General features: G+C 43.7%; 1 protein-coding gene across 1 annotated transcript in view; it reads left to right on the top strand.

Annotated features, from left to right (window-relative positions):
* The window catches only part of COL15A1 (collagen type XV alpha 1 chain), a 1,855,347-nt gene that overhangs the window by 1,253,779 nt on the left and 574,215 nt on the right, over window positions 1–27,353 (top strand). Inside the window, exons 29-30 of the mRNA XM_077269528.1 lie at window positions 2,239–2,282; window positions 5,502–5,585. Of these exons, the coding sequence (XP_077125643.1) occupies window positions 2,239–2,282; window positions 5,502–5,585 (128 nt within the window). The remainder of the gene's footprint in view (window positions 1–2,238; window positions 2,283–5,501; window positions 5,586–27,353) is intronic.

Genomic DNA, 27,353 nt, shown 5'->3' with positions numbered 1-27,353 from the left:
GGTGCGATTTTTTTTTTTTTTTTAGCAAACTTTGGAATTTTTTTTTCACCACTTAGGTAAAAAATAACCTAGTCATGTTAGGTGTCTATGTACTGACCTGGAGAATCATAATGGCAGGTCAGTTTTATTTAGTGAACCTAGCAAAAAAGCCAACCAAAAAACTAGTGTGGGACTGCACTTTTTTTGCAATTTCACTGCACTTGGAATTTTTTTTCCGTTTTCTAGTACACAACATGCTAAAACCAATGATGTCGTTCAAAAGTACAACTCGTCCCGCAAAAAATAAGCTCTCACATGGCCAAATGGACAGAAAAATAAAAAAGTTATGGCTCTGGGAAGGAAGGGAGTGAAAAATGAACACGGAAAAACGGAAAATCCCAAGGTCATGAAGGGGTTAAGATTTAAAATGTAAGAAATCAGTGGTGGAATGGTTGTTTATCACCCCTTCAAGTTAATAAAACTTATGGCTATGCGCCCACGATACAGAAGTAGCAGCGTTTTTTATACATCGTAAACATCACTGTCTAAAACTCTGCGTTCTTTTGAGTGCAGGTAAATCCGCATGTGCTCACTGAACCAAGCAGATTTACCAAATTCAATACATTACTACTGGTGAAATTTCTGTTGTGGAGACTAGCTTCTCCGCAAGAGAAATTGACATGGTGCGGTTCTGAAAGATGTCAGTTTCCGTGGGTGATCTGCAGGTGCACATAGTCGTACAGTGGATATGAGATTTCTAGAAATCCTATCCACTATGCAGTAGCATCAGGCTGAAGCAATTCCTGATCGTGGGCTCGTAACCTTAGGGTATGTGTCCATGGTCAGGATGGCCGGCGGTATCGCCGCAGCGGCGAAGCCGCTCGGCGCTAAGCCCCGCCCCCTTTCTGGGACGCGATGATGCCGGATGTGTTAACTGTACACATCCGGGATCATCGCTCTCTCCCATAGCGCCCTGTGATATGCCTTGCGGGGACGCTGCGTCCCCGCAAGGTGTACGGACATGCTGCGATCTGAAAAGACGCGCAGCATGTCCGGAGTCGCAGGGAAGACGGATGCGGGTTTCCACGCATAGTGGAGACGGGATTTCCTAAAATCCCCTCCACTATGCTGGAACATCTGGACGCTGCGTGTTTGACGCTGCAGCTCTGCGCAGCGTCAAACACGCAGCGTTTACTGACCGTGGAAACTCACCCTTAATGTACTGCAAAATGTTGGCATTGTAAATTACACGTCATCAAGATAAAACACAAGTCACAAGCTTTCATGCAACTGGGCGGATGGAAAAAATATAACTTTTAGAGTGCAGTAATTAAAAAGGGATAATTGCTGCGTCCTGGAGTCTAAAACAGATTTTTTTCTGTAGTTGCAGATGATCGTAATAATATTGTTGATGTCTTGCAACTTTACAAGTCATATAGAAAAATGTACAGGCATATACATATACTGCAGAATTGTAGTGTTGTGCATATTAAGCTAGAACTACATGGTGTCGGACTGCAACAGCCATCTAATCAGTGTATGGGCCACTCCCACTTGAGATTAAATCAGACAAATGCAATGCGATTAAAAATCGGACAGCATTCATACCAATTCAATCCTATGCTTCTGTTCTCAAAAGTGTTTTTTTTTTCCTGCTCCAATTGGACCGTGATCGGACAGAAAAAAAAAAAAATCGCAGCATTCTGCGATTGCATGCCAATTTCGGATCGCATGCACCCACATAAGTCTATGGGTGCATGTGAAACATTGCCCTGCCCTCGGATATCACCTGAGTGCGGTGCAATTCCTGTGAACGCCTGCAGCAGAGTAGATGAAGAACTTAATTTCTCCGCAGCTGTGCTGTGTGATTCTGTCATACGAAAGGCTCGGAGCAAAGAGCACTGACACTCGCGACTTCCACTCGCAGCAGAGCAGGAGCCGAGGATCATTACTGTATTGCATCGGATGTGATACGCTAGTGGGACCCCTGTCTAACTGCTTCATCGCAGCACTAGCTAAGTGAATGGGGTCACATTGTGACATGTCCACTACTGCAGCAAGCAAGTCGCAATAATTCCAACCAAATCTGATTTTGTGAGACTTGATTATGTGATGATTGCAGTGTCAGTGTTGCCATGTGATCTCATTCACATGTCTAGCACCTCAATATAGCAGCTGCACCAAATGGACTTCATCAAAGTCACCATGTAGCCCTAGCCTTAAACTGACACCGTTTAATTGATACTTGATTTCTTTCAGGCTATCCACTGAATTCCCAGCACTTGAACCATTATTTTATTAAGGTATGTTGAAAAAAAAACCAGTAACTACTTCACCTGCCATTGTAAACCCTTGGATATCCATTGATTCCATTGCTGCCACTTTATTTTTCTACACCCTTCAAATACATTCCTTTTAATAGGGCTCCTTATTAGTGTAGCATTCAAATGTATGCCAAAAAAACATGAGACAATATAACTAGAGATGAGTGAATATTTCAATATTTGATTTGGATTACGACCACCGTATTTGCAATATTCGTCGAACACCATTGAAGTCAATGGGAGTACAGATGAACGAATATGTTCGGAACCGATCATTAAACATAAAAATTAGCACCAATATGGTACCAATATGCAGGGCTGCCACTAGGAATATCGGGGCCCCATACTGACAAAATTTTCGGGGCCCCCTTGAGACTCCAACCAGGCTCCACCCCTCGAACTGTCCACCGTCCCACTGCTCTCTCTTGGAAAAACTCCCCTTCTCACCAATCACACATTAATAGTTCCCATCACCAGATCACACATATAGCCAGCAGCTCTTGTTTTGGCCAAAAGTTTTTTTCTAATCTGCCACCACGACAAGGTAGACTCTTTTGGCTGGACCCTACTCTAACCTATTAAACATTTGTTGAAATATGAAATACAATTTAGGTATATTTTTAGTTATTTTTCAATTTTTTAAATGACCAATAATATCACATACAAGGGACAAATACCACACCATGACCAGATCACATATTACCACCAGATAGTGACCAAATAATAGCACATACAAGAAACAAATACCGCCACACCATGGCCGGACAACATATTACCACCACATAGTGACTGAATACTACAATACTGATCATTAATACAAAAAAACACAATACTATCACCATAAGTACCATTATAGACAGGAGATCTGTGCTTAGTCTGCAATGTCTGTTTACAGGTAAGACAGTGATCACAGGTGACATTATACACAGGAGCTCTGTATATAGTGTATAGTGTACAGGTAATACAGGGATCACAAGCGACATTATACACAGGAGCTCTGTATATACTGTCAGTGTACAGTTAATACAGTGATCACCAGTGACATGATACACAGGAGCTCTGTCTATAGTGTCAGTGTACACTATAGACAGTGTACAGTGATCACTGGTGAGATTGTACACAGGACATCTGCATATAGTTTACAGTATTAGAAAAACCCTGCTATAAGCAAATAAATAAAAAGCAAAAGTGCATTTAAATAACACAGAGTTTTTAGTAATACTGTTTTTGTTCAAAAATAGCAGCATAAAAGCTATCCCACCTCGACAAGGTAACTCTGATCGGGACGGTCCTACGTTGTCTAATATTTTAAAACCTTACCTTCTGTCAAAATTGACCTCAGTGTGTGAATAAGGGCAGACAAATGGACCGGTTCACAACCAGTGAACACCAGTCTGGGGAAGCCTTTTAGTGTAATTTACAGCTCAGAAAAAAGAGGCCACACCCTGGTTTACACATAGTGCAAAATACAATGAAAAAACACAAAAAGTTGAGCTTGATTTGAGTTGGTATACAGGCAACACAAACGAATGTTCACTTTGGCCATTAAACATACAAAACCTACAAGAAACAAAATGAGCGAAAACCCTGCTGTAACTAAATAAAAAGCAAAATTGAATTTAAATAACACCGTGATCTTATTAATACTGTTTTTGATCCAAAATAGCATAAAAGCCATCCCACCTCGACAAGGTAACTCTGATCGGGACAGTCCTATGCGGTCTAATATTAAAAACCTAACCATGTGTCAAAGTTGACCTCAGTGTGTGAATAAGAGCAGACAAACGGACAGGGTCCCAACCAGTGAACACCAGTCTGGAGAAGCCTTTAAGTGTAATTTCCAGATAAGAAAAGGGAGGCCACACCCGAGTTTGCACAGAGTGCAAAAAGTACAATGAAAAAACACAAAGTTGAGCTTGGTTTGATGCGGGCCCCCTCTGCTCATCGGGCCCCATATGGCAGTCAGGGCAGTAATGCCCTGATGGCAGCCCTGCAAATATGGCATGAATATGGCACATTTGGATTTAACAATCATTTTCTGAACACATTCGCTCATCTCTAAACATAACCAACAGTATAACCAATAATATGGTATGGCACTCAAATCTTAAAAGTGTTTACTTGTAAAAAATGAAAAAAATCACAATCTTGTGCAATGCGAGGTTAAGCTAAAACTTTGAGACTTTTGACATTTTATCAACAGTTTTCTCCAGCTCTAATAGAATGGGTGGCGTGGAGATGGGGCAGGTGACGCCTACTTGTCAAATTCATATTCACTTTACACCACAAATTTTACTCCAGTCTCATAGGAATGGGCTGTTTTATTTTGTTAGTTTTGTTTTTTGTTTTCATTTTTTACCATTTTTATTCTCTTCCTTTTTGCTGGATGAGTTGCAGTTTTAATTCCCCAAAAATGGGCTTAAAAAAAGAAAGAAAATTCCAAGTGGCGTGTTATGGTGAAAGAACAAATAATTCAACCATTGCTTTTTGTGTTTTATTTTTATGGTGTTCAATGTGCAGTATTAAAGGGAACTGGCAACATGATTCTTCTGTTCAGTACGATAAGTAGGATACCAAATGTACATTTTTTTTTTTGTACGATAATTGTTAAAACTTTTTTATTAATCCCCGTAAGGGACGGGAACCTGCAGTCACCTGATGGCCAATATTTCAATAAACCAGCAATACAATACTTCAGTCCCCACACACAGTATAGTATGATGATACTCGTAGCCCCCCAACACACCGTATATTCCCACAGCTCTCCACATTGTAGTACCCACCATTTCACTACAACCACTGACCGATAAAATGAATAAACACTATATACTCAGCTAACCACAGATCCTGGGGAGTTCGCAGCACAATTCGCTTTAGAGTACTTTTACAGTAGTTTTACAAGGTAAGCCAGCAATTTAATTTATTTTGTAAAATGTAGTTTATTTTGAAGGAAATATTGACCCTTCTATGTATATTTTACTCTGTGTGTCTTTTGCCCTTTTTTTATATCTTAATTATTCCTTAGTGCTTCCACCAAACTCACAGATGCCATATATGTGACTAAGAAGCTAGTCTGATCAAAACTGATTCATGATCATTGCACAAGATCTGGTAGCAAGTAACATATTGTCCTGTATTCCAATATTTATTCTACATATACCTATGAAACGTTCATAATATGTCTTTTGCATTTCCTAGGGGGAGAAAGGTGAAAAAGGTTATTCCAACGGTGGTTATTTTATGCAATCACCCCCTGGACCACCAGGGAGACCTGGAGAAAGGGTAAGCATTTCTTCTTTTAATATACCATAGGGATTTGGGCATAGAAATGTATCAAGGGGCCATGAGGGATTCAACGACATTTTTAAAACTGACAGCACAATTTCCCATAGAGTTGAATGAAAATTAAAATGTTCTTTTTATTGTTTCCATTTATTTGTTTCATTGAAGACTGTATACAGTGGGGAAAAGAAATATTTAATCAGCCGCCAATTGTGCAAGTTCTCCCATTTAAAAGATGAGAGGCCTGTAATTGACATCATATGTAGACCACAACTATGAGAGTCAAAGTGAGAAAGCAAATCCAGAAAATCACCTTGACTGATTTGGCAAAATTTATTTTGCAAATAATGGTGGAAAATAAGTATTTGGTCATCTAAAAACATTCAAGATTTCTGGCTCTCATAGACCTGTAACTTCTTCTTTGGCTGGGGTCACACTTGTGAATTATTATTATTATTTATTTATATAGCACCATTGATTCCATGGTGCTGTGCATGAGAAGGGGTTACATCAAAATACAAATATCACTTACAGTAAGCAAAACAATAACAGACTGATACAGTGGGAAGAAGACCCTGCCCTTGCGGGCTTACATTCTACAGGATTATGGGGAAGGAGACAGTAGGTTGAGGGTTGCAGTAGCTCCGATGGTGTTGAGGTGGCCGTATGGTCATTACAGGTTGTAAGCTTCTTTGAAGAGGTGGGTTTTCAGGTTTCTTTTGAAGAATCCAAATGTGGTAGATAACCAGACGTGTTGGGGCACAGAATTCCAGAGGATGGGGGATATTCAGGAGAAGTCTTGGAGGCGATTGGGTGAGGAGCGAATAGGAGGAGGAGCGTGGAGGAGAGAAGGAGGTCTTGGGAGGACTGGAGATTACGTGAGGGAAGATATTGAGAAATTAGTTTGGAAATATAAGGAGGAGAAATGTTATGGATGGCTTTGTAGGTCAGTGTTAGTAGTTTATACTGGATACGCTGGGAAATTGGGAGCCAGTGAAGGGATTTGCAAAGAGGGGAAGCAGGAGTGTAGTGTTGGGGTGGTCTGCAAGTCAGACCCTCAGGGATATTGGATGGCTGCCAAATGTGTGAGTTCTCCGGAGAAGGATGGACATAGACAGATGCGAATCTGATCATAGCCATAAGGTTTATTCCAGAAAGGACATTCAGTTATATACACTTTTGAGTAGGCGTACACATTTATGTCCGTGCGTGAATCAGCTGTTTATTACATGTGAAACTATCATTAATTCATCATCAATTTATTAGGTAATTCTTGCATGAGGGGTAACTTGGGTTTAGCCACGTACAAGGCTAAAGTTCCATGTAATTAGCCCTACCCTGTCAGCAATTTTAATTGATAATCAATAGTCAGCAGGAATGACAAGGCAGAGTTTGAGACATGTTGAGACATATTCTGTTAGCCTAGGAATCATGTATAAGGATTATAAGGCTATATTAAGGTGGTTTCTGATTTCCCCATCAGTCCCCCCTTTTGAGATTAGATATGATTCTACCCCTAACCCACAGGTGCTGTCACTGGCCTAGTGCCAATGTCGGACTTTCTTGTCAATTCTTTGACCGAATCCCCCATCGGATGGGGAGATCATATCCTATTCTCAATCATATCATGTGTTCATAATCATCATTATGGAGTTTCATTTGCATATACATGGTCTTATTAATGGATGCATCGATCAGTTTCTGGAGGAGCCCTCTGATGCAAGATATGCAGCAGCATCCGGCGATCACAAGTATTCCAGTGACGACGGCGAGAGAGATGAGGAGACTGGACACCAGGTGACTCCATTTTCCGAACCATGACTCGAGCCAATCTGTGAAGGGGTTGTCGATACCTGAATTTTCTGCCAGCTCCTCAGACAGTGATGTAAGACCCTCCAGTGCTTTAGTGATGCTTCCATCTGGGTCTGTGTTGTTTGGGATGAAAGTAGTATGAAAGTGCCAAACATTTTACAGACACCTCCCTTTTCTGCTAGCAACATATCCAAAGCCATTCTATTTTGCCATGTTATTAAGGAAGTAGGGCCTAATTGTTCTGCTATTCCTTTTATCGCATCTCTTGTATAGTTTATAAACCTTTGTTGATTATAATATATGTAATTTATCCAGTCCACATTCTTGTTAAGTGTAACCCACCAAAAGAAAGCTGATTCAAACCCTGCTGCAATCTGATTCCTAGCTTTATATTCATCTGGCACACCTCTAGGAACCCCTATGCTGTCTATGTAGATCCTTGGATCAAAGGATCCAGCAGGTGCTGATCTCTTGTTTCTGCTTAGAGTATCAGCATTCAGTTTACCCCGTTGAATCTCTTCTGATGAGATTATCTGAAATGGCATGAGTATCTGTGTTAGGACACAGGTGCCAACCCAATCTGCTGGCAGTCTGGCTCTAAGTTGCATATCTCCACATAACCACCATATATCACTTCTTGCTGCAGTCTGTCCCTGAAACCATTTAGCTTTGAAGCCCCCCGTATCTTGATCTATGGGGATGTCAGTGTCACAGAACTCTGACGTTAGGTTTCCTACGAATACTGCTTTTTCTGTTCCCGTCCCTTGCCTCTGGAAACAGGTGTAATTTCCTGGATATGCAGAAACTCTAGGAGGTACCTGATCAGTTTTCACAGGTGGATACAAGGCTGAAAGAGCATAACACAGAGCATTGTCAGAGGGGTCATATGCAGCATCATATAAGGCTAAAATGCATTGCAGGTCTGTTTGGTCTGGTTCTGAAGACCTGAGAGAAATTGTCCCTAAGTGAGGTCTGGCAGTAGCACACGCAATACAGTTAGACTTATTATGCTGTCCTGCAGTAAATCTCATCCACATGAGCCACTCATTCCTTTCAGTATAGCCTGTTTCTATGGCTACCTTCTCCTCGTAGCTCACCTCCCTAAATACGTTGAATTTTGGCCTTCCTACTTTTACCCGGGGAGTGTAGTCCCAGTACATAAAGACCTTCATCTCCCAGAGAGGGTTCATTTATGATCATGAGGATAGGGTTGCAGGATGCTCCCCACTCATAGTCCTCTACTTTACAGTCCCATCTGCCCCCCATCGTTGTGATATACACCCTGTGGAGGAGGGGCTTTCCTGATGCGCTAAGGCGAGTCTTAGCCTCCTCTGGCTCATATCACCATGGGTTTCCCGTATTCCAAGCTGCATCAGACCATGAAGCACAGTTCTCATTCCCTGGCCTGGTTACACAGATATATACCACAGCCCCTTCAACCGTTGTTAAAAATTTATAACTGGGGTTACTGCTCTTTCTCCCAAATTTAAGATTCCATTGACATTATACTATCCTACAAAAGTCAAATCTAAAAGTCACAGATTTTTCAGAGGTGTCAAACCAAATTGTTGGTATCCCTGAGGCATTTGTAGTTAGCATAGGTATCCATCCTTCTTGAGATGAAGCTGTCAACATCATCAGGAGCAGGGTTATCATTCTTCCACTCCCGGACCATACACTGGCTTGCATGATTCCAAGCAGGGTCTTCCCTCAAGCGGTATAGGTATAGTTGTGGTGAGAGAACCGTGAGATTCCAGCTCCAGTGGTCGCCTTGCGTGTCTTTGGATTACTACCCAACCTCCTGGAACAGAATCAAAAACTTATTCATGCATAAGCCACAGTCTCTTCCCTGAGGCTCTGGACACAGCTACCAGATGCCTGAGAGGGGACATTTTCCCATGAGGCCTCAGTTATATAACATTTTGTGTTACCTCTCTGCTGTGTAGCTTTTTGGCATCTGGAAGGCTTCCGGTCACCCTGGGAAGAGATCAACACACACAAGCACATACATTCCTACCTGGGGGTGGTTGTATGAAGTCAATCTGCAGTCATTGAAATGACAAGAGGATGTGGGTCACAAGGACCCAGAAACAACGACCATTATATCCACAATAAAATAATGTATGTAAGAGAATTTTTTATATAACTTTATTAATCCACAAAATTCATGTACAAAATATAACATACATTACATGTAAAAGGTACAGGTGAGTATCAGGTGCTGCAAGGTGTGCCTCAACACCGCATAGTAGTAAAAACAAACAGACTAAGGGCGCATGGAACCCAGGACGTACACACCCACAATAATCCAAACATGTGCCAACCAAAATCTAATTAATAAATACATATTGCACATATTGAACTGTAAAAAGGGCCTCAGTTTGGACCTAAGAACAGGTCGTTGTTTCTGGGTCCTTGTGACCCACATCCTCTTGTTGTCTTCTATTTAAGCGACTTATCCCGCACTATAGTCCTATTAGACCTTTTATAGCTGTAAATCATTGGTGAGCTTTTATGGCTTCTATATTGAAATCTTGTTCAGCGATGTGTTTCTTTGTTGTTATTTTGCTTAGTCATTGAAATGAGTAGAGAGGCTTGGTCATGTGTCTGTGGTGCATTGCCTATACTACCTGTGTTGTGCAATGGGGTACATGCCTGAGCAGAATCCAAAAGGGAGCATTATGAAATTGTGAGTGACCCTCTCATCTACCATGGCACATATATCCTTGGGTCGGATTGTGAGCCTCTTGGGCCGTCACAGAGTACAAAGATCTTGGCAGACACACCCGCTGTCCCACCTTCTACAAACCTGCATGGTCACGGGTACCACTCTGCGACCAGACCTTCGACTCCTTCCCGGTGGATTCCCAAGTCAGAGCTTGCAAGATACTTATAGTCAACTGGTTATACTCCGTGCTTACCATGGTCCGTAGAGGTGCCTCAGGGGTCTCGTGTCGCCTGTGCGTTCCTGCAGCTTCCCTGGCTGCTTGGTCCTTCTTGCTCGTGCCTCGTGCCTTGTCAATTGAGAGCCTCCAGTGTGTCCTTACCTCAACTATGGCAACCTCTTTCGGGAGCAGTAGTGCGTCCATCACCTGCTTAATGAGGTGCCAGTGTTTGACAGGAGTCATTGTGTCTGTAAGAAAACCTCTTGCCCTCCATGTGGGGCCAAAACCATGGGTCACTCTCAAAAGATATCCTGACATTACATTAATGTTGTATCGTTTCCCTTTAGCCCCCCTAAGCGCCTCAATGAGTGCCACCAGCTCCACCTCTCTTGTGGACATGTGAGGAGGGAGTGGTTGTGCTTTTATTACCTCATGCTGTGTGATCACTGTATACCCAGCGTGGAGCCGTCCATCCTTTCCTATTCTCCTTCCACCATCTACAAAAAGCTCAACATCTGGATTAATGAGAGGTATGCGAGAGACATGTGAGAAATCTGCAGTATCTTGAGCCATAAGGGCTATACAGGTTTACAAAAACAGCAAAAACACAGTAATTTACTAGTACTCCTCCCCCCTTTTGAATCCACTACCTCAGTGCTGGAGAGTAGCTGGATTCAAACACCAAGAAAAGGGAAAGAAAAAAGTTTTCTGTCACGTAGCCAAAAATTTGAAACTTTAACAACTTATCAACTAAGCAAAAACAGAAAATTTTGTTCATATGGTAGCATATACTTGGGGCATAGAACCTATGTGCAAATTTTTGACAGTTGGCAGAGTGCCAAGTTTTCTTACATTACTGGGCTGTCTTTTCTTAGACACTTTCAGTTTGCTTCAACAATTTCTTTTATCAGTCTACAGTGAAAATTTCTTTAATAACCATACAGTTGTTCCAACTTATCAACATGCTGTATACATTCTAAATAAACATGACATTACCCTCTATTGATCTGTCCGTGTGACAGAAACAACCAGTTCTACATTTCAAACCCAAAGAGAAAAGCAAAGTGTTTTGCAACCTGGATATAATCTTCTGGTTTCCCTCTGTTCAGGGGGCACCTGAATGGTATGTCACTGGGATACCAGATATTATTGTCCTCTATTTGACTCAGCAAGGTTCCTGGGCTAAACAAAATTGTCCCATGACCGTTAAGGCAGAAACACTTCAACTCCGGAAATCTGTCTGACAGAGGTCCAAACCCAGTGTTCTCTTGGCTATAGCCGGGTTGCACTATTTTTACAATTCTCCACCCTTCTGGCGAGATGGCCAGCATCAGCCCCACTTTACAATCAGGGCACGACATTTACAGAATTTGTGCTGGGGGTCTGTTTGTAATGATATTCCAAGTAATCCTAATTCCTATACACCATGCAAATACAAAAAGTCCCAGAAAAACAAAAGCAAAACCTTCAGGACATATTTCAAAGGATGTTCACAATCTTGGGTACTATTTTCCATACAACAAAAACATCAAAAACCTAAATACGTATTTATGTGTTAGAAAGGAGCTCTGTTTCTGGGCTCACCGCTGCATACAAAGCCCCTGAACGGCCGGACACCCGCCGCTGACACAGCCCTGCATCTGCCCCGCAGCGCTATTTCAGTGACCGGCAAGGAGCGGAGACTCAGCAGGACAAGAGCGCACTGAAAATCAAGATGGCGCCTGCGCCGCTGGGCCCGAGGATCAGCGCTCCGGGATCTGTGCAGGGGCTGCGGCCAGCAGACGAGCCGCGGCCGCGGGTCGCAGCGGCGTGGGAGAAAAATGCCACACAGCGGCAGAGGACAGAGCCCGGACCTCCCCGCACCCAGCACAAGCTGAGGCTGCGGGAAACACAGTGGGACAAAGCGGCTATTAAGCTAGCTGGGAGCGGAAGCAAGATGGCGCCCGCTCCACAACAGCTGAGGATCGGCGCCCCGGAGTTCCTGCCGGGGCCACAGGTGGTTGCGGGATTACCACAGCAGGACACAGCGGCGGGGGAACAGGACACCAAGCCGAGACTGCGAGACCGGCCCGGACAGCTGCACGCCGGCAGCAAAGCGGGAGCCAGCTGTGAAACAAGACCGGAGAGCAGGAGGAACAGCCTGGAGAGCAAAGGAGATCCCCATACCGTGGCCTCGGCAACAGTGAGTGGGGACATTAAAGCGCAGTGGCGGGGCACGGAGCATTCAGAAGCTGACAGGAAGTGGAGCGCAGCTGAGGGGGACTCGACGCGATCGCTGTGGCCAGCTCCTTGTAAGGAACAGCTGATCGGACTCAGGCAGGGAAAAAGCCTGAATAATGCCACGCCGGAGTTTGTGCCGAGGGCTCAGACAGAGGTGTTTCCCCGGACATTCACCGACACCAAGGAGCCATCGAGGAATGCCCAGTCGGCAGATCTAAGCAATGGGGAGAAGGTACTGAATGCTGCGGTGTGCGTGAGTGCAGATGAGTGGCAGAGAGCCGGTAACATCCCAGAGGTACTGCCGCAAGGGACCCCTGATCGGAGCTCTCCATTCAAACAGGGGCAGAGAGCAAAGCTGGGGTACAAAGCGCCAGTGCCTGATCTAAGATCACAGGCGCCAGTTAGACCTCGGCCATTTTGTGAAACAGCGCAGGAGCAGATGATTTCACCATTGCAGCCGCGCCAACATGGGGTTGACCTGGAGAAATCTAGCGCTAATGTACATTCTAAAGACTATGTCTCTGCAGATATTTGTTCTCCCATTTATGACAGACCAGACAACTCAATTGGGAGATTTAAAGGGATACTCTCATTTGTCACCCCAGGGTGTCCCTACAAACTGACTGACTGACAGCCTTGCACTGGATCCAGGGTTTTATAAAGATCTATCCATTTCTCTTCAAAAATTTGAAGCTTCATTGGAGGCTCATGGAGTGGGAAGCAGCATTGAAGTCCAGACTGATCAATCAAACAGCTCTCCTGACTCATTAGATAGCATAGTGAGTATACACTCAGAAGAATTTGTTGAGAATTTAGACACTTCTACTGACAGTATGGATGATTTCTCTGACAATAGGTCATCAAGTCGAGTTTCATATAAGAGTTCTTGTTCCGCTGAGGATCTTAACTCTAAAAGATCATCCCCTAATATGCTACTGATGGAGGAGATTAATGCATCTGAGGACTGCCCGACAGAGGGCTTAATGATCAATTTGCTTAAAACCTTTTTATCTACATTGAATATTGGGGAAAAAACGCTTAATGTAAAGAGTGCTAGCGGCCTATCGCAAGTTTGCAAAGACCTAATGATTGACTCTGGGAAAGTAAATGTTACTAAAGCATCAGAAAACTTCATTAAGAGACTCTTCCAAGATATTCTAATATCAGTGGCCAAAGACTCAGTGTCAACACAGTACGACAATCATGATGGCCCTTCTCAAGTTTTAGTCTCTACCGACTCTTCTAATAAAAAGGTCGAAATCATACCCCAATCCTTAAATTTGCCCTCAAAATTAATAGACGAGATCCAAAAAGACATTACTCTCCTCAAAACCAATTTGACTAACTATGAGGACTCCAAAAGAAGAAACAACATTAAGATCAGAGGAATTCCGGAGTCGATTCAGACATCACAATTGAATAGCTATGTTTCCTCGATGATACCTTATCTGATTCCAAATACTAATGAAAGGTTTTTGATTGAAAAAGTTTTTAGAATTCGCAGGCCACCCTCTCTTCCACAGAACCTGTCAAGGGACGTCATTGTTTCGTTCTACCCCAATTGGGTAAGAAATACATTTCGTGGTATGTCGGGGAAACAAAAACTCGTTTCATCTCCATACAGCCACTTATTATTCTACAGAGACTTATCAAGAGCTACATTGCAAAAGAGAAGAAATTTCTCCCACATTACTTGTGAACTTCTACGTAAGGGAATTCCTTATGTTTGGTCCCGATCATCGTCGCTCCAGGTGAAATACGCGTCAAGATCAATCCATATCTCTTCTCCGGACGAGGGAGCCACCTTCCTAGATGCTGCCGGTCTACGCTGAAACTGGATTCTGCCCAAGCGAAAAAAAGAATCTTATAACTTTAAGGAGACTTCCACTTTTATAATTACTTTGTAGAACCGAACTTTCCCCCCATTTTAGTCTAGGGGTGCCTTTGAGGCGTTTCCAGATATGACAGGCCTACATGTACAAAAGTATACAATGTACTTTATTTTACTTTATTTGTTTTGCTCTCTTTTCTTTACAGATTTTAAGTTTAATTTAAAGCCTTGATTAGCAACAGTTAGCTACATAATTTTGGAAGCCTTAATATATTTGTTGACATGCCTGCCTTTTAAAGCAATGTTGAGCTTTGTTTACACTATATACTGACCTACTACTCTGAAAAAAAAAAAATGCTTTACTTTTCTTCTTACAGGTCTCAGGGTCTATTTAGAAGCCTTGTTTAGCCACAAATAGCTGTATAATTTTCAAAATTGTTTATGCGTACATTGATATGCTTGTCTTCTTTTCCCATTCCCTGTCTCACAGGGAATTACTTACCCTTCCCCATTACCTACTTTACCTCCCCTTTTACCTTTCCCTCATAAAAAATTTTGCAAAATCAATAAAAATTATTGGAAAAAAAAAAGAAAGGAGCTCTGTTTCTAACACATATACGCTTGGTGTGAAAGACCTGACCGTCTGGACTTTGACGTATATATTCAGGATGGTCTTTCAGGACCCGTGGAGAGTGGTTTAGATGAGAATAACTTATAATGGTATGGATATTCACATACCAATATGCCCACCTAATGTTCCTCCCTTGCTGGGGCCATCTTATATGTGGTGGATATGTCTTCCGAACCACTTTGTGCAGTTGCCACCCACCATAAAGAACACGATTCTCGTCTGTTCTTTGCCTAAAACATGCAGCACCCACACAGAATCTGCAGAGTATTTAACACAGTTGTTCACTTGCAGCCTCCCCAAATATCAGTTAGACAGGTAACAAATATTTGGTTTCAGCTTATCTCATACACGTGTGACTATGTGTTTTACTATTAGCGTTCCTATGTTTTATCCTGGTACCAATTGACCAGGACCACACCTAGTTGGACTCCCTTATACACGCAGGATTTTTATTCTTAAATCCTTATAGCATACACACGGCTGGCATGCAAAGTCAAGCAAGGAGTCTCATATATCAATCACTCTCTGACATACCCATTTATTCACTCAGCAGCTACTTAGCTTTCACTGTCCTCCCTTATCTGTGTACTATGACCTGCCCCTCCTTACTGCCTGATCACTCCTGTATTTGCTAGTGCTTCTCTGTTATCTGCCTTTCCTACTGCTGCGTTCTCTGGTCGCGCTGACAACTCACTGCTCTACTCATGTGCAGCCTCTATTGTGCCCACTTCTCACGGCCTCTAAGTCATAGCACATGCTAACCTACACACGCAGTGTTGGTGTGCTAGAAACGTAATTCCCCTTCTCCGTTCCTTCGTAACCTATGCCGACACACAGCTAATAGGCGTGCGGACTGCGGGAATTAATGATTAGTGATTTGGCCCTCGTGACCACCGCAGCATCACTCACTAATCCCACTCAGGCCTCCTGGTCTATCTAAGGGCACCTTCTTCCAACTTATGGCATACACAGAAACCCTATATACTAACCAGAGAACATAACTAGCTAACACCAGGCAGAGTAACGTGATGAAAATTATCTCCCGATCTACTAGCACCATATGGGGGCAGTTTTTATGCGTACACAAGACAGACAGACTGACGTAACAGTGGTTTCTGACCCAGAGTGCCCCTTAAGGGTCGCTGGAGGGAACTGCAGAGGCCCTATCCCGATTCAACTGGCTTTTACACCGTATCTCTATCACTCCCCAAGAGAACGTCTCCTGATGGGTGAATCACACAGTCAGTCACTCTTCAGTCATATGCTAGACATATAACAAGACATACAACAGATATAGCAGCACATAAAATTGACCAATCCAATATGCCTTTTAAATATGGTTCTTTGCCAAAACAATATGGACGGCTTTGTAGGGAGATCTGGCTATAACATGCCTAGAAGTTCGGCTGCAGATTATGAGACAGATGGAGACACAGAGAGATTGTAAGAAGCTAATGGTTCTTACCTTTCCGCGGATTGTCTGTGTGTCCTTGGTCTCAGGTCTGCGGGGTGCCGGACTTCCAGATATTGGTGATCTACCGTTGTGGCCGCCCACCCAGGGACGCCAAATATGTTGGGGTGGTCTGCAAGTCAGACCCTCAGGGATATTGGATGGCTGCCAAATGTGTGAGTTCTCCAGGGAAGGATGGACATAGACAGATGTGAATCTGATCATAGCCATAAGGTTTATTCCAGAAAGGACATTCAGTTATATACACTTTTGAGTAGGCGTACACATTTATGTCCGTGCGCGAATGAGCTGTTTATTACATGTGAAACTATCATTAATTCATCATCAATTTATTAGGTAATTCTTGCATGAGGGGTAACTTGGGTTTAGCCACGTACAAGGCTAAAGTTCCATGTAATTAGCCCTACCCTGTCAGCAATTCTAATTGATAATAAATAGTCAGCAGGAATGACAAGGCAGAGTTTGAGACATGTTGAGACATATTCTGTTAGCCTAGGAATTATGTATAAGGATTATAAGGCTATATTAAGGTGGTCTCTGATTTCCCCATCAGTAGCGAGGAGAGACATTAATTTGTCGGGCAGCACAGTTAAGGACGGACTGGAGGGGAGCGAGAGCGTTAGAAGGTAGGCCACAAAGAAGGATGTTGTAGTAGTCGAGATGCAGGGGTGGATTAAGGGTAGCCAGGGCCCAGGGCTGTTCAAACACTGTGGGCCCCCCCGTCATGTGACGGGGTCATCCTATACCTGAACCAGATTATTCCAGAAAAATAGTTGCTGTGTGAAACTATAACCTGTCAAACATCCCTTGATCTAGTCAATTTATCCTTCAGTTCAGTATGTAGTATACAGTGTATAGTGTCAGTGTATAGGTAACACTGACTCACCAGTGACGTCTCTAGGTGAAGTCCTTCATCTTTCATACAGCACAGACCGCCATCACTTCATCCAGCCAGGACTTGTCTCTTCAGGAAATAACAGTTATCTTGAGTTCCGCTAGCAGAACACATTATTAAATTTTTCCCAACTTCTACATTACACCACATGAAGAAAAAGAGGCGACATAGTGTCACTCTACAAAGTAACAGGACCGCCCCCTCATTTAAAACAGCATCCTCAAAAAATAAAATAAATATATCACTGCTAGTGTTGAGCGATACCGTCCGATACTTGAAAGATACCGATACCAATACAAGTCAATGGGACTCAAGTATCGGACGGTATCCCTGATGGTTCCCAGGGTCTGAAGGAGAGGAAACTCTCCTTCAGGCCCTGGGATCCATATTAATGTGTAAAATAAAGAATTAAAATAAAAAATATTGCTATACTCACCTCTCCGACGCAGCCTGGACATTACCGAGGGAACCGGCAGCGTTGTTTGCTTAAAATGCTCGCTTTTACTTCCTTCCGTGACGTCACGGCTTGTGATTGGTCGCGTGCCGCCCATGTGGCCGCGACGCGACCAATCACAGCAAGCCGTGACGTAATTTTCAGGTCCTCAATGCCTAATTCTAGGCATTCATGATTTTAAAATTACGTTCCGGCTTGTGATTGGTCGCGTCGCGGTCACATGGGCGACGCGACCAATCACAAGCCGTGACGTCACGGGAGGCAGGAGACGCGCGCATTTTTAAAATTACGTCACGGCTTGTGATTGGCTGCGTGCCGCCCATGTGACCGCGACGCGACCAATCACAGCAAGCCGTGACGTAATTTCAGGTCCTGATGCCTATTTCTGCATTCAGGACCTGAAATTACGTCACGGCTTGCTGTGATTGGTCGTGTCACGGTCACATGGGCGGCACGCAACCAATCACAAGCCGTGATTGCTCCTTGCAGTTATGGCCCCATAGATGCTCCATATAATGCTCAATTCAGTTATGGCCCCATAGATGTCCCATATAATGCTCCATGTAGTTATGTGTTATGGACGTGGTGGTTAGGAGCACCTGGAATGACCTGATGAGTAAACTCAAAAAACGGAACTAGCTCTGGGGAAGTGGGAACTCTGCTGACCGCAAACTCTACTCCTATCGCACACACTAGAAATAGCCGTGGAGCGTACCTAACTCTCCCTAGATGCCTCTTCACAGTCTAAGAGCTAATTACCCCTAAAGATAGAAATAGAAGCCTAACCTTGCCTTAGAGAAATTCCCCAAAGGTAAAGGCAGCCCCCCACATATATTGACTGTGAGTTAAGAAGAAAGTCACAAACACAGGAATGAAACAGGTTTTAGCATAGGAGGCCATACTTACTAAATAGTCAGAGGATAGAAAAGAATACTATGCGGTCAGCATAAAAAACTACAAAACCACGCAGAGTATGCAAAAAGACCCCCGCACCGACTCACGGTGTGGAGGTGCAACACTGCACCCCAGAGCTTCCAGCTAGCAAGGAAACATCATGATAGCGAGCTGGACTAGAATTTAGCAGTGCTAAGAAATATATTCAGGCAGCAGTAACATCAAATGAACTAGCGAGGACTTAGCTTCTGCTGGAGTAGACAGGTCATCAGAGAAGTCCAAGAGAGATCTGAACCAATTCTGATACATTGACAGCTGGCATCAGGTAACGATCTGAGTGGAGTTAAATAGGGAAGCCAGCATAGCAACATAACGAGAGCAGCTGATAAAGTCAACCTAGTGACCAGCAGTTCCGCTCGAAGCCACCAGAGGGAGCCCAAGAGCAGAACTAACCAAAGTACCATTCATGACCACAGGAGGGAGTCCGAGAACGGAATTCACAACAGTTATGGCCCCATAGATGCTCCATATAATGCTCCATGCAGTTATGGCCCCATAGATGCCCCATATAATGCTCCATGCAGTTATGGCCCCATATAATGCTCCATGCAGTTATGGCCCCATAGATGCTCCATATAATGCTCCATGCAATTATGGCCCCATAGATGCTCCATATAATGCTCCATGCAGTTATGGCCCCATATAGTGCTCCATGCAGTTATGGCCCCATATAATGTCCCATATAATGCTCCATGCAGTTCATTATGGCCCATAGATGCTCCATATAATGCTCTATGCAGTTATGGCCCCTTATAATGCTCCATGCAGTTATGGCCCCATATAATGCTCTATGCAGTTATGGCCCCATATAATGTCCCATATAATGCTCCATGCAGTTCATTATGGCCCCTAGATGCTCAATCTAATGCTCCAGGCAGTTATGGCCCCATAGATGCCCCATATAATGCTCCATGCAGTTCTTTATGGCCCCATAGATGCCCCATATAATGCTCCATGCAGTTCTTTATGGCCCCATAGATACCCCATATAATGCTCCATGCAGTTCTTTATGGCCCCATAGATGCCCCATATAATGCTCCATGCAGTTCTTTATGGCCCCATAGATGCCCCATATAATGCTCCATGCAGTTATGGCCCCATAGATGCTCCATATAATGCTCCATGCAGTTATGGCCCCATAGATGCCCCATATAATGCTCCTTGCAGTTATGGCCCCATAGATGCTCCATATAATGCTCAATTCAGTTATGGCCCCATAGATGCCCCATATAATGCTCCATGTAGTTATGGCCCCATAGATGCTCCATATAATGCTCCATGCAGTTATGGCCCCATATAATGCTCCATGCAGTTATGGCCCCATATAATGTCCCATATAATGCTCCATGCAGTTCATTATGGCCCATAGATGCTCCATATAATGCTCCATGCAGTTATGGCCCCATATAATGCTCTATGCAGTTATGGCCCCATATAATGTCCCATATAATGCTCCATGCAGTTCATTATGGCCCCTAGATGCTCAATCTAATGCTCCAGGCAGTTATGGCCCCATAGATGCCCCATATAATGCTCCATGCAGTTCTTTATGGCCCCATAGATGCCCCATATAATGCTCCATGCAGTTCTTTATGGCCCCATAGATACCCCATATAATGCTCCATGCAGTTCTTTATGGCCCCATAGATGCCCCATATAATGCTCCATGCAGTTCTTTATGGCCCCATAGATGCCCCATATAATGCTCCATGCAGTTATGGCCCCATAGATGCTCCATATAATGCTCCATGCAGTTATGGCCCCATAGATGCCCCATATAATGCTCCTTGCAGTTATGGCCCCATAGATGCTCCATATAATGCTCAATTCAGTTATGGCCCCATAGATGCCCCATATAATGCTCCATGTAGTTATGGCCCCATAGATGCTCCATATAATGCTCCATGCAGTTATGGCCCCATATAATGCTCCATGCAGTTATGGCCCCATATAATGTCCCATATAATGCTCCATGCAGTTCATTATGGCCCATAGATGCTCCATATAATGCTCCATGCAGTTATGGCCCCATATAATGCTCCATGCAGTTATGGCCCCATATAATGCTCTATGCAGTTATGGCCTCATATAATGTCCCATATAATGCTCCATGCAGTTCGTTATGGCCCCATAGATGCTCAATCTAATGCTCCATGCAGTTATGGCCCCATAGATGCCCCATATAATGCTCCATGCAGTTCTTTATGGCCCCATAGATGCCCCATATAATGCTCCATGCAGTTATGGCCCCATATAATGTCCCATATAATACTCCATGCAGTTCATTATGGCCCCATAGATGCTCAATATAATGATCCATTCAGTTATGGCCCCATAGATGCCCCATATAATGCTCCATGCAGTTCTTTATGGCCCCATAGATGCCCCATATAATGCTCCATGCAGTTCTTTATGGCCCCATAGATGCCCCATATAATGCTCCATGCAGTTCTTTATGGCCCCATAGATGCCCCATATAATGCTCCATGCAGTTCTTTATGGCCCCATAGATGTCCCATATAATGCTCCATGCAGTTTTTTATGGCTCCATAGATGACCCATATAATGCTCCATGCAGTTATGGCCCCATAGATGCTCCATATAATGCTCCATGCAGTTCTCTATAGCCCCATAGATGCTCCATACAGCATTGTGCCACATGTAATGCTGCTGCAATAAAAAAAAATGACATACTCACCTCTCGTCGCTGCTCCTCAGCGTTCTATCTCTCCACACTGACTGTTCAGGCAGAGGGCGGTGCGCGCACTCATACGTCATCGCGCCCTCTGACCTGAACAGTCACAGCAAGAGGATGGGAAGACGGAGCGGCGCCCGGCAAATGGAACGCGGACAAGTGAATATGAAATACTCACCTGCTCCTGGCGCTCCGGACATGGTCCCTGCCTGTCCCATAGTACCGCAGCTTCTTCCTATAATGATCGGTCACTGGTACCCCTCATTACAGCAATGAATATGCGGCTCCGCCCCTATGGGAGTGGAGTCCATATTCATTACTTTAATGAGCGGTACCACGTGACCGCTGAATAGAGGAAGAGCTGCAGCGTGGGAGACCATGGGACATGCTGGGACAGCGTTAGGAGCGCCAGGAGCACGTGAGTATGTGACAGTCCTCTCTCCCCCTCACCCGCCGACCCCGCTGCCGACCATGACTCGAGTATAAGCCGAGAGGGGCACTTTCAGCCCAAAAATTTGGGCTGAAAATCTCGCCTTATACTCGAGTATATACGGTAACTGGATTTCCTCAAAGATCTTGCTTATAATAGCCTTATGAAGAGACATAAGCAGTCTCAAAAGCTTATTTTGTAACATCATTCACTATATTTTGTTAGAAAAATATTTAGAATTGAGAGTCCTCAGTGGTTAATACCTTTTTAATGGCTAACTGAAAAGATGGCAACAAATTGCAAGCTTTCGAGACTACACAGGTCTCTTTATCAGGCAAAGACTAAAAGAAATTCTTAAGAATCACATATCTATGCACAACATAGCACAGAAAAAAAACAGAACATGGATAAGACAGGTGACATGAAGCAGAATTACCATGAGTGATAAAAAGTTATGTCCATAAATATTGGGCCAGTTCTTAGATAAGGAATGTTTTATTGTCCTCTGATTGGGGTCTGGTTCATGTGACCCCACATGGTCTGAGGGGCAAGTTCTTAGTTGATGTAAAAAGACATAAATCCATGCGACACATTCATTCCTGCAGTGAGAGTGTCAAAGGTCGTCATAACAAATCATAACATTATGGACATGAAATTACTTGTGTTAAAAGGTAGCTTCAAATCTAAGAGAGACAGAAGAGTCTGGGAATATAAACTTATGACGACCTTTGACACTCACTGGAGGAATGAATGTGTCGCATGGATTTATGTCTTTTTACATCAACTAAGGAACTTGCCCCTCAGACCATGTGGGGTCATCACAACAGAACCAGACCCCAATCAGAGGACAATAAAACATTCCTTATCTAAGAACTGGCCCAATATTTATGCACATAACTGTTTATCACTCATGGTAATTCTGCTTCATGTCACCTGTCTTATCCATGTTTTTTTTTTCTGTGCTATGTTGTGCATAAATATGTGATTCTTAAGAATTTCTTTTAGTCTTTGCCTGATGAAGAGACCTGTGTAGTCTCGAAAGCTTGCAATTTGTTACCATCTTTTCAGTTAGCCATTAAAAGGTATCAACCACTGAGGACTCTCAATGCTAAATAATTTTCTATCTACTGGCTAACACGGTACTAAGATATATGTCTTTCCTGTATATTTTGTTAGTCATTAAAAGGTATCACACCCACAAGATTCCTATTTTGTTTCTCCAACTGAGAGCACTCTATATCTTTTTTTCTACTGGCTAACATGGTACCAAACCACTTTTTTCATTTATCTATTCTATTATAACCTATTCCATTCTATACTGTACGTGGCAGATCATTTGCCGGCTTTTAATCTATCTATCTAATATATATACTTACATACATAAACATATACACTCACTGGCCACGTTATTAGGTACACCTGTCCAACTTCTTCTTAACACTTAATTTCTAATCAGCCAATCACATGGCGGCAACTCAGTGCATTTAGTCATGTAGACATGGTCAAAACAATCTCCTGAAGTTCAAACCGAGCATCAGTATGGGGAAGAAAGGTGATTTGAGTGCCTTTGAACGTGGCATGGTTATTGGTGCCAGAAGGGCTGGTCTGAGTATTTCAGAAACTGCTGATCTACTGGGATTTTCACGCACAACCATCTCTAGGGTTTACAGAGAATGGTCCGAAAAAGAAAAAAAATCCAGTGAGCGGCAGTTCTGTGGGCGGAAATGCCTTGTTGATGCCAGAGGTCAGAGGAGAATGGGCAGACTGGTTCGAGCTGATAGAAAGGCAACAGTGACTCAAATCGCCACCCGTTACAACCAAGGTAGGCCTAAGAGCATCTCTGAACGCACAGTGCGTCGAACTTTGAGGCAGATTGGCTACAGCAGCAGAAGACCACACCGGGTACCACTCCTTTCAGCTAAGAACAGGAAACTGAGGCTACAATTTGCACAAGCTCATCGAAATTGGACAGTAGAAGATTGGAAAAACGTTGCTTGGTCTGATGAGTCTCGATTTCTGCTGCGACATTCGGATGGTAGGGTCAGAATTTGGCGTAAACAACATGAAATCTTTGGGATGTGGTGGAACGGGAGATTCGCATCAGGGATGTGCAGCCGACAAATCTGCGGCAACTGTGTGATGCCATCATGTCAATATGGACCAAAATCTCTGAGGAATGCTTCCAGCACCTTGTTGAATCTATGCCACGAAGAATTGAGGCAGTTCTGAAGGCAAAAGGGGGTCCAACCCGTTACTAGCATGGTGTACCTAATAAAGTGGCCAGTGAGTGTATATTGCTCAAAAAAATAAAGGGAACACTAAAGTCCCACATCCTAGTTATCACTGAATGAAATATTCCAGTTGTAAATCTTTATTCATTACATAGTGGAATGTGTTGAGAACAATAAAACCTAAAAATGATTAACGTAAATCACAACTAATATCCCATGGAGGTCTGGAGTTGGAATGATGCTCAAAATAAAAGTGGAAAATGAAGTTACAGGCTGATCCAACTTCAGTGGAAATGCCTCAAGACATGGAAATGATGCTCAGTAGTGTGTGTGTGACCTCCACGTGCCTATATGATCTCCCTACAATGCCTGGGCATGCTCCTAATGAGGCGGTGGATGTTATCCTGAGGGATCTCTCAGACCTGGAATAAAGTGTCAGTCAACTCCTGGACAGTCTGTGGTGCAACGTGGCGTTGGTGGATGGAATGAGACATGATGTCACAGATGTGCTCGATTGGATTCAGGGCTGGTGGACGGGCAGGCCAGTCCTTAGCATCAATGCCTTCATCATGCAGGAACTGCTGACACACTTCAGCCACATGAGGCCTAGCATTGCCATGCATCAGAAGGAACCCAGGGCCTACTGCACCTGCATATGGTCTCACAAGGGAGCTGAGGATCTCGGTACCTAAAGGCAGACTACCTCTGGCAAGCACATGGAGGGCTGCTGTGCGGCCCTCCAAAGAAATGCCACCACACACTATTACTGACCCACTGCCAAACCAGTCATGTTGAAGGTTGTTGCAGGCAGCAGATTGCTCTCCACAGTGTCTCCAGACTCTGTCACATCTGTCACATGTGCTCAATGTGAACCTGCTTTTATCTGTGAAGAGCACAGGGCGCCAGTGGTGTATTTGCCAATCCTGATGTTCTGTGGCAAATGCCAAGCGTCCTGCACAGTGTTGGGCTGTGAGCACAACCCCCATCTGTGGACATCGGGCACTCAGACCATCCTCATGGAGTTGGTTTCTAACTGTGCAGACACATGCACATTTATGGCCTGCTGGAGGTGATTTCGCAGGGCTCTGGCAGTGCTCCTCTTGTTCCAACTTGCACAAAGGCTGAGGTAGCGGTCCTGCTGCTGGGTTGTTGTCCTCCTACAGCCCCTTCCACATCTCTTGGTGTACTGCCCTGTCTCCTGGTAGCGCATCCAGCCTCTGGACACCACGCTGACAGACACAGCAAACCTTCTTGCCACAGCTCGCATTGATGTACCATCCTGGATGAGCTTCACTACCTGAGCCACTTGTGTGGGTTGTAGAGTCCATCTCATACTACCACGAATGCGAAAGCAAAACCAACATTCAAAAGTCGCCAAAACATCAGCCAGAAAGTATTGGTACTGAGATGTGGTCTGTGATCCCCACCTGCAGAACCACTCCTTTGAGTGTTTCTTGATAATTGCCAATAATTTCCATCTGTTGTCTATTCCATTTGCACAACAGCATGTGAAATTCATTGTCAAACAGTGTTGCTTCCTACAGTGCCTTGCGAAAGTATTCAGCTTCCTGGAACTTTTCAACCTTTTCCCACATATCATGCTTCAAACATAAAGATAACAAATGTAAATTTTTGGTGAAGAATCAACAACAAGTGGAACACAATTGTGAAGTTGAACGAAATTTATTGGTTATTTTTAAATTTTTGTGGAAATGCAAAAACTGAGTGGGGCGTGCAATATTATTCAGCCCCTTGAACTTAATACTTTGTTGCGCCACGTTTTGCTGTGATTATAGCTGCAAGTTGCTTTGGGTATGTCTCTATCAGTTTTGTACATCGAGAGACTGAAATTCTTGCCCATTCTTCCTTGCCAAACAGCTTGAGCTCAGTGAGGTTTGATGGAGATTGTTTGTGAACAGCAGTTTTCAGTTCTTTCCACATATTCTCGATTGGATTGAGGTCTGGACTTTGACTTGGCCACCTGGATACATTTATTTGGCTCCATCCGTCTTCCCATCAATTTTAACCATCTTCCCTGTCCCTGCTGAAGAAAAGCCGTCCCAAACCATGATGCTGCCACCACCATGTTTGACAGTGGGGATGGTGTGTTCAGGGTGATGAACTGTGTTGCCTTTACGCCAAACATATAGTTTGGCATTGTTGCCAGAAAGTTCGATTTTGGTTTAATCTGACCAGAGCACCTTCTTCCACATGTTTGGGGTGTCTCCCAGGTAGCTTGTTGCAAACTTTAAATGACACTTTTTATGGATATCTTTGAGAAATGGCTTTCTTCTTGCCACTCTTCCATAAAGGCCAGATTTGTGCCGTGTACAACTGATTGATGTCCTATGGACAGACTGTCCCACCTCAGCTGTAGATCTCTGCAGTTCATCCAGAGTGATCATGGGCCTCTTGGCTGCATCAGTTATCTGTCTTCTCCTTGTTTGAGATGAAAGTTTAGAGGGACAGCCGGATATTTTTAGATTTGCAGTGGTATGATACTTCTTCCATTGCAATATGATCCCTTGCACAGTGCTCCTGGGGATGTTTAAAGTTTTGGAAATCATTTTGTATCCAAATCTGGCTTTAAGCTTCTCCACAACAGTATTACGGACCTGCCTGCTGTGTTCCTTTGGTCTTCATAATGCTCTCTGTGCTTCAAACAGAACCCTGAGACTATCACAGAGCAGGTGCATTTATACGGAGACTTGATACACACAGGGGTATTATATTTATCATCATCAGGCATTTAGAAAAACATTGCATCATTCAGAGATCCACAATGAACTTCTGGAGTGAGTTTGCTGCACTGAAAGTAAAGGGGCGGAATAATATTGCACGCCCCACTTTTCAGTTTGTGAAGTTCCACAAAAATTTTAAATAACCAATAAATTTCATTCAACTTCACAATTGTGTTCCACTTGTTGATTCTGCCCCAAAAATTTACATTGGAAGCATATGTGTGAAAAGGTTGGAAAGTTCCAGGGAGCCGAATACTTGCACTGTATGTGGACAGTTTGATGTCACAGAAGTTTGATTTACTTGGAGTTATATTCTGTTGTTTAAATGTTCCCTTTATTTTTTTGAGCAGTGTGTGTATGTGTATATATCTATATCAAATCAGTGATATTGGCGCAGGATTTGAACCATGCTTCGCTGATTGTTCACAGCCGGCCGAGTGATACCAATCAGCGATATTAGAGCGGGATTTAAACACCGCTTTGGTGATTGGTCGCACCAGGCCGGCCGCGACCAATCA

This window comes from Ranitomeya variabilis, chromosome 6 (assembly GCF_051348905.1).
Source record: "Ranitomeya variabilis isolate aRanVar5 chromosome 6, aRanVar5.hap1, whole genome shotgun sequence".
In the NCBI taxonomy this organism is placed as follows: domain Eukaryota; kingdom Metazoa; phylum Chordata; class Amphibia; order Anura; family Dendrobatidae; genus Ranitomeya; species Ranitomeya variabilis.
This window is presented reverse-complemented; position numbering and strand designations above follow the sequence as displayed.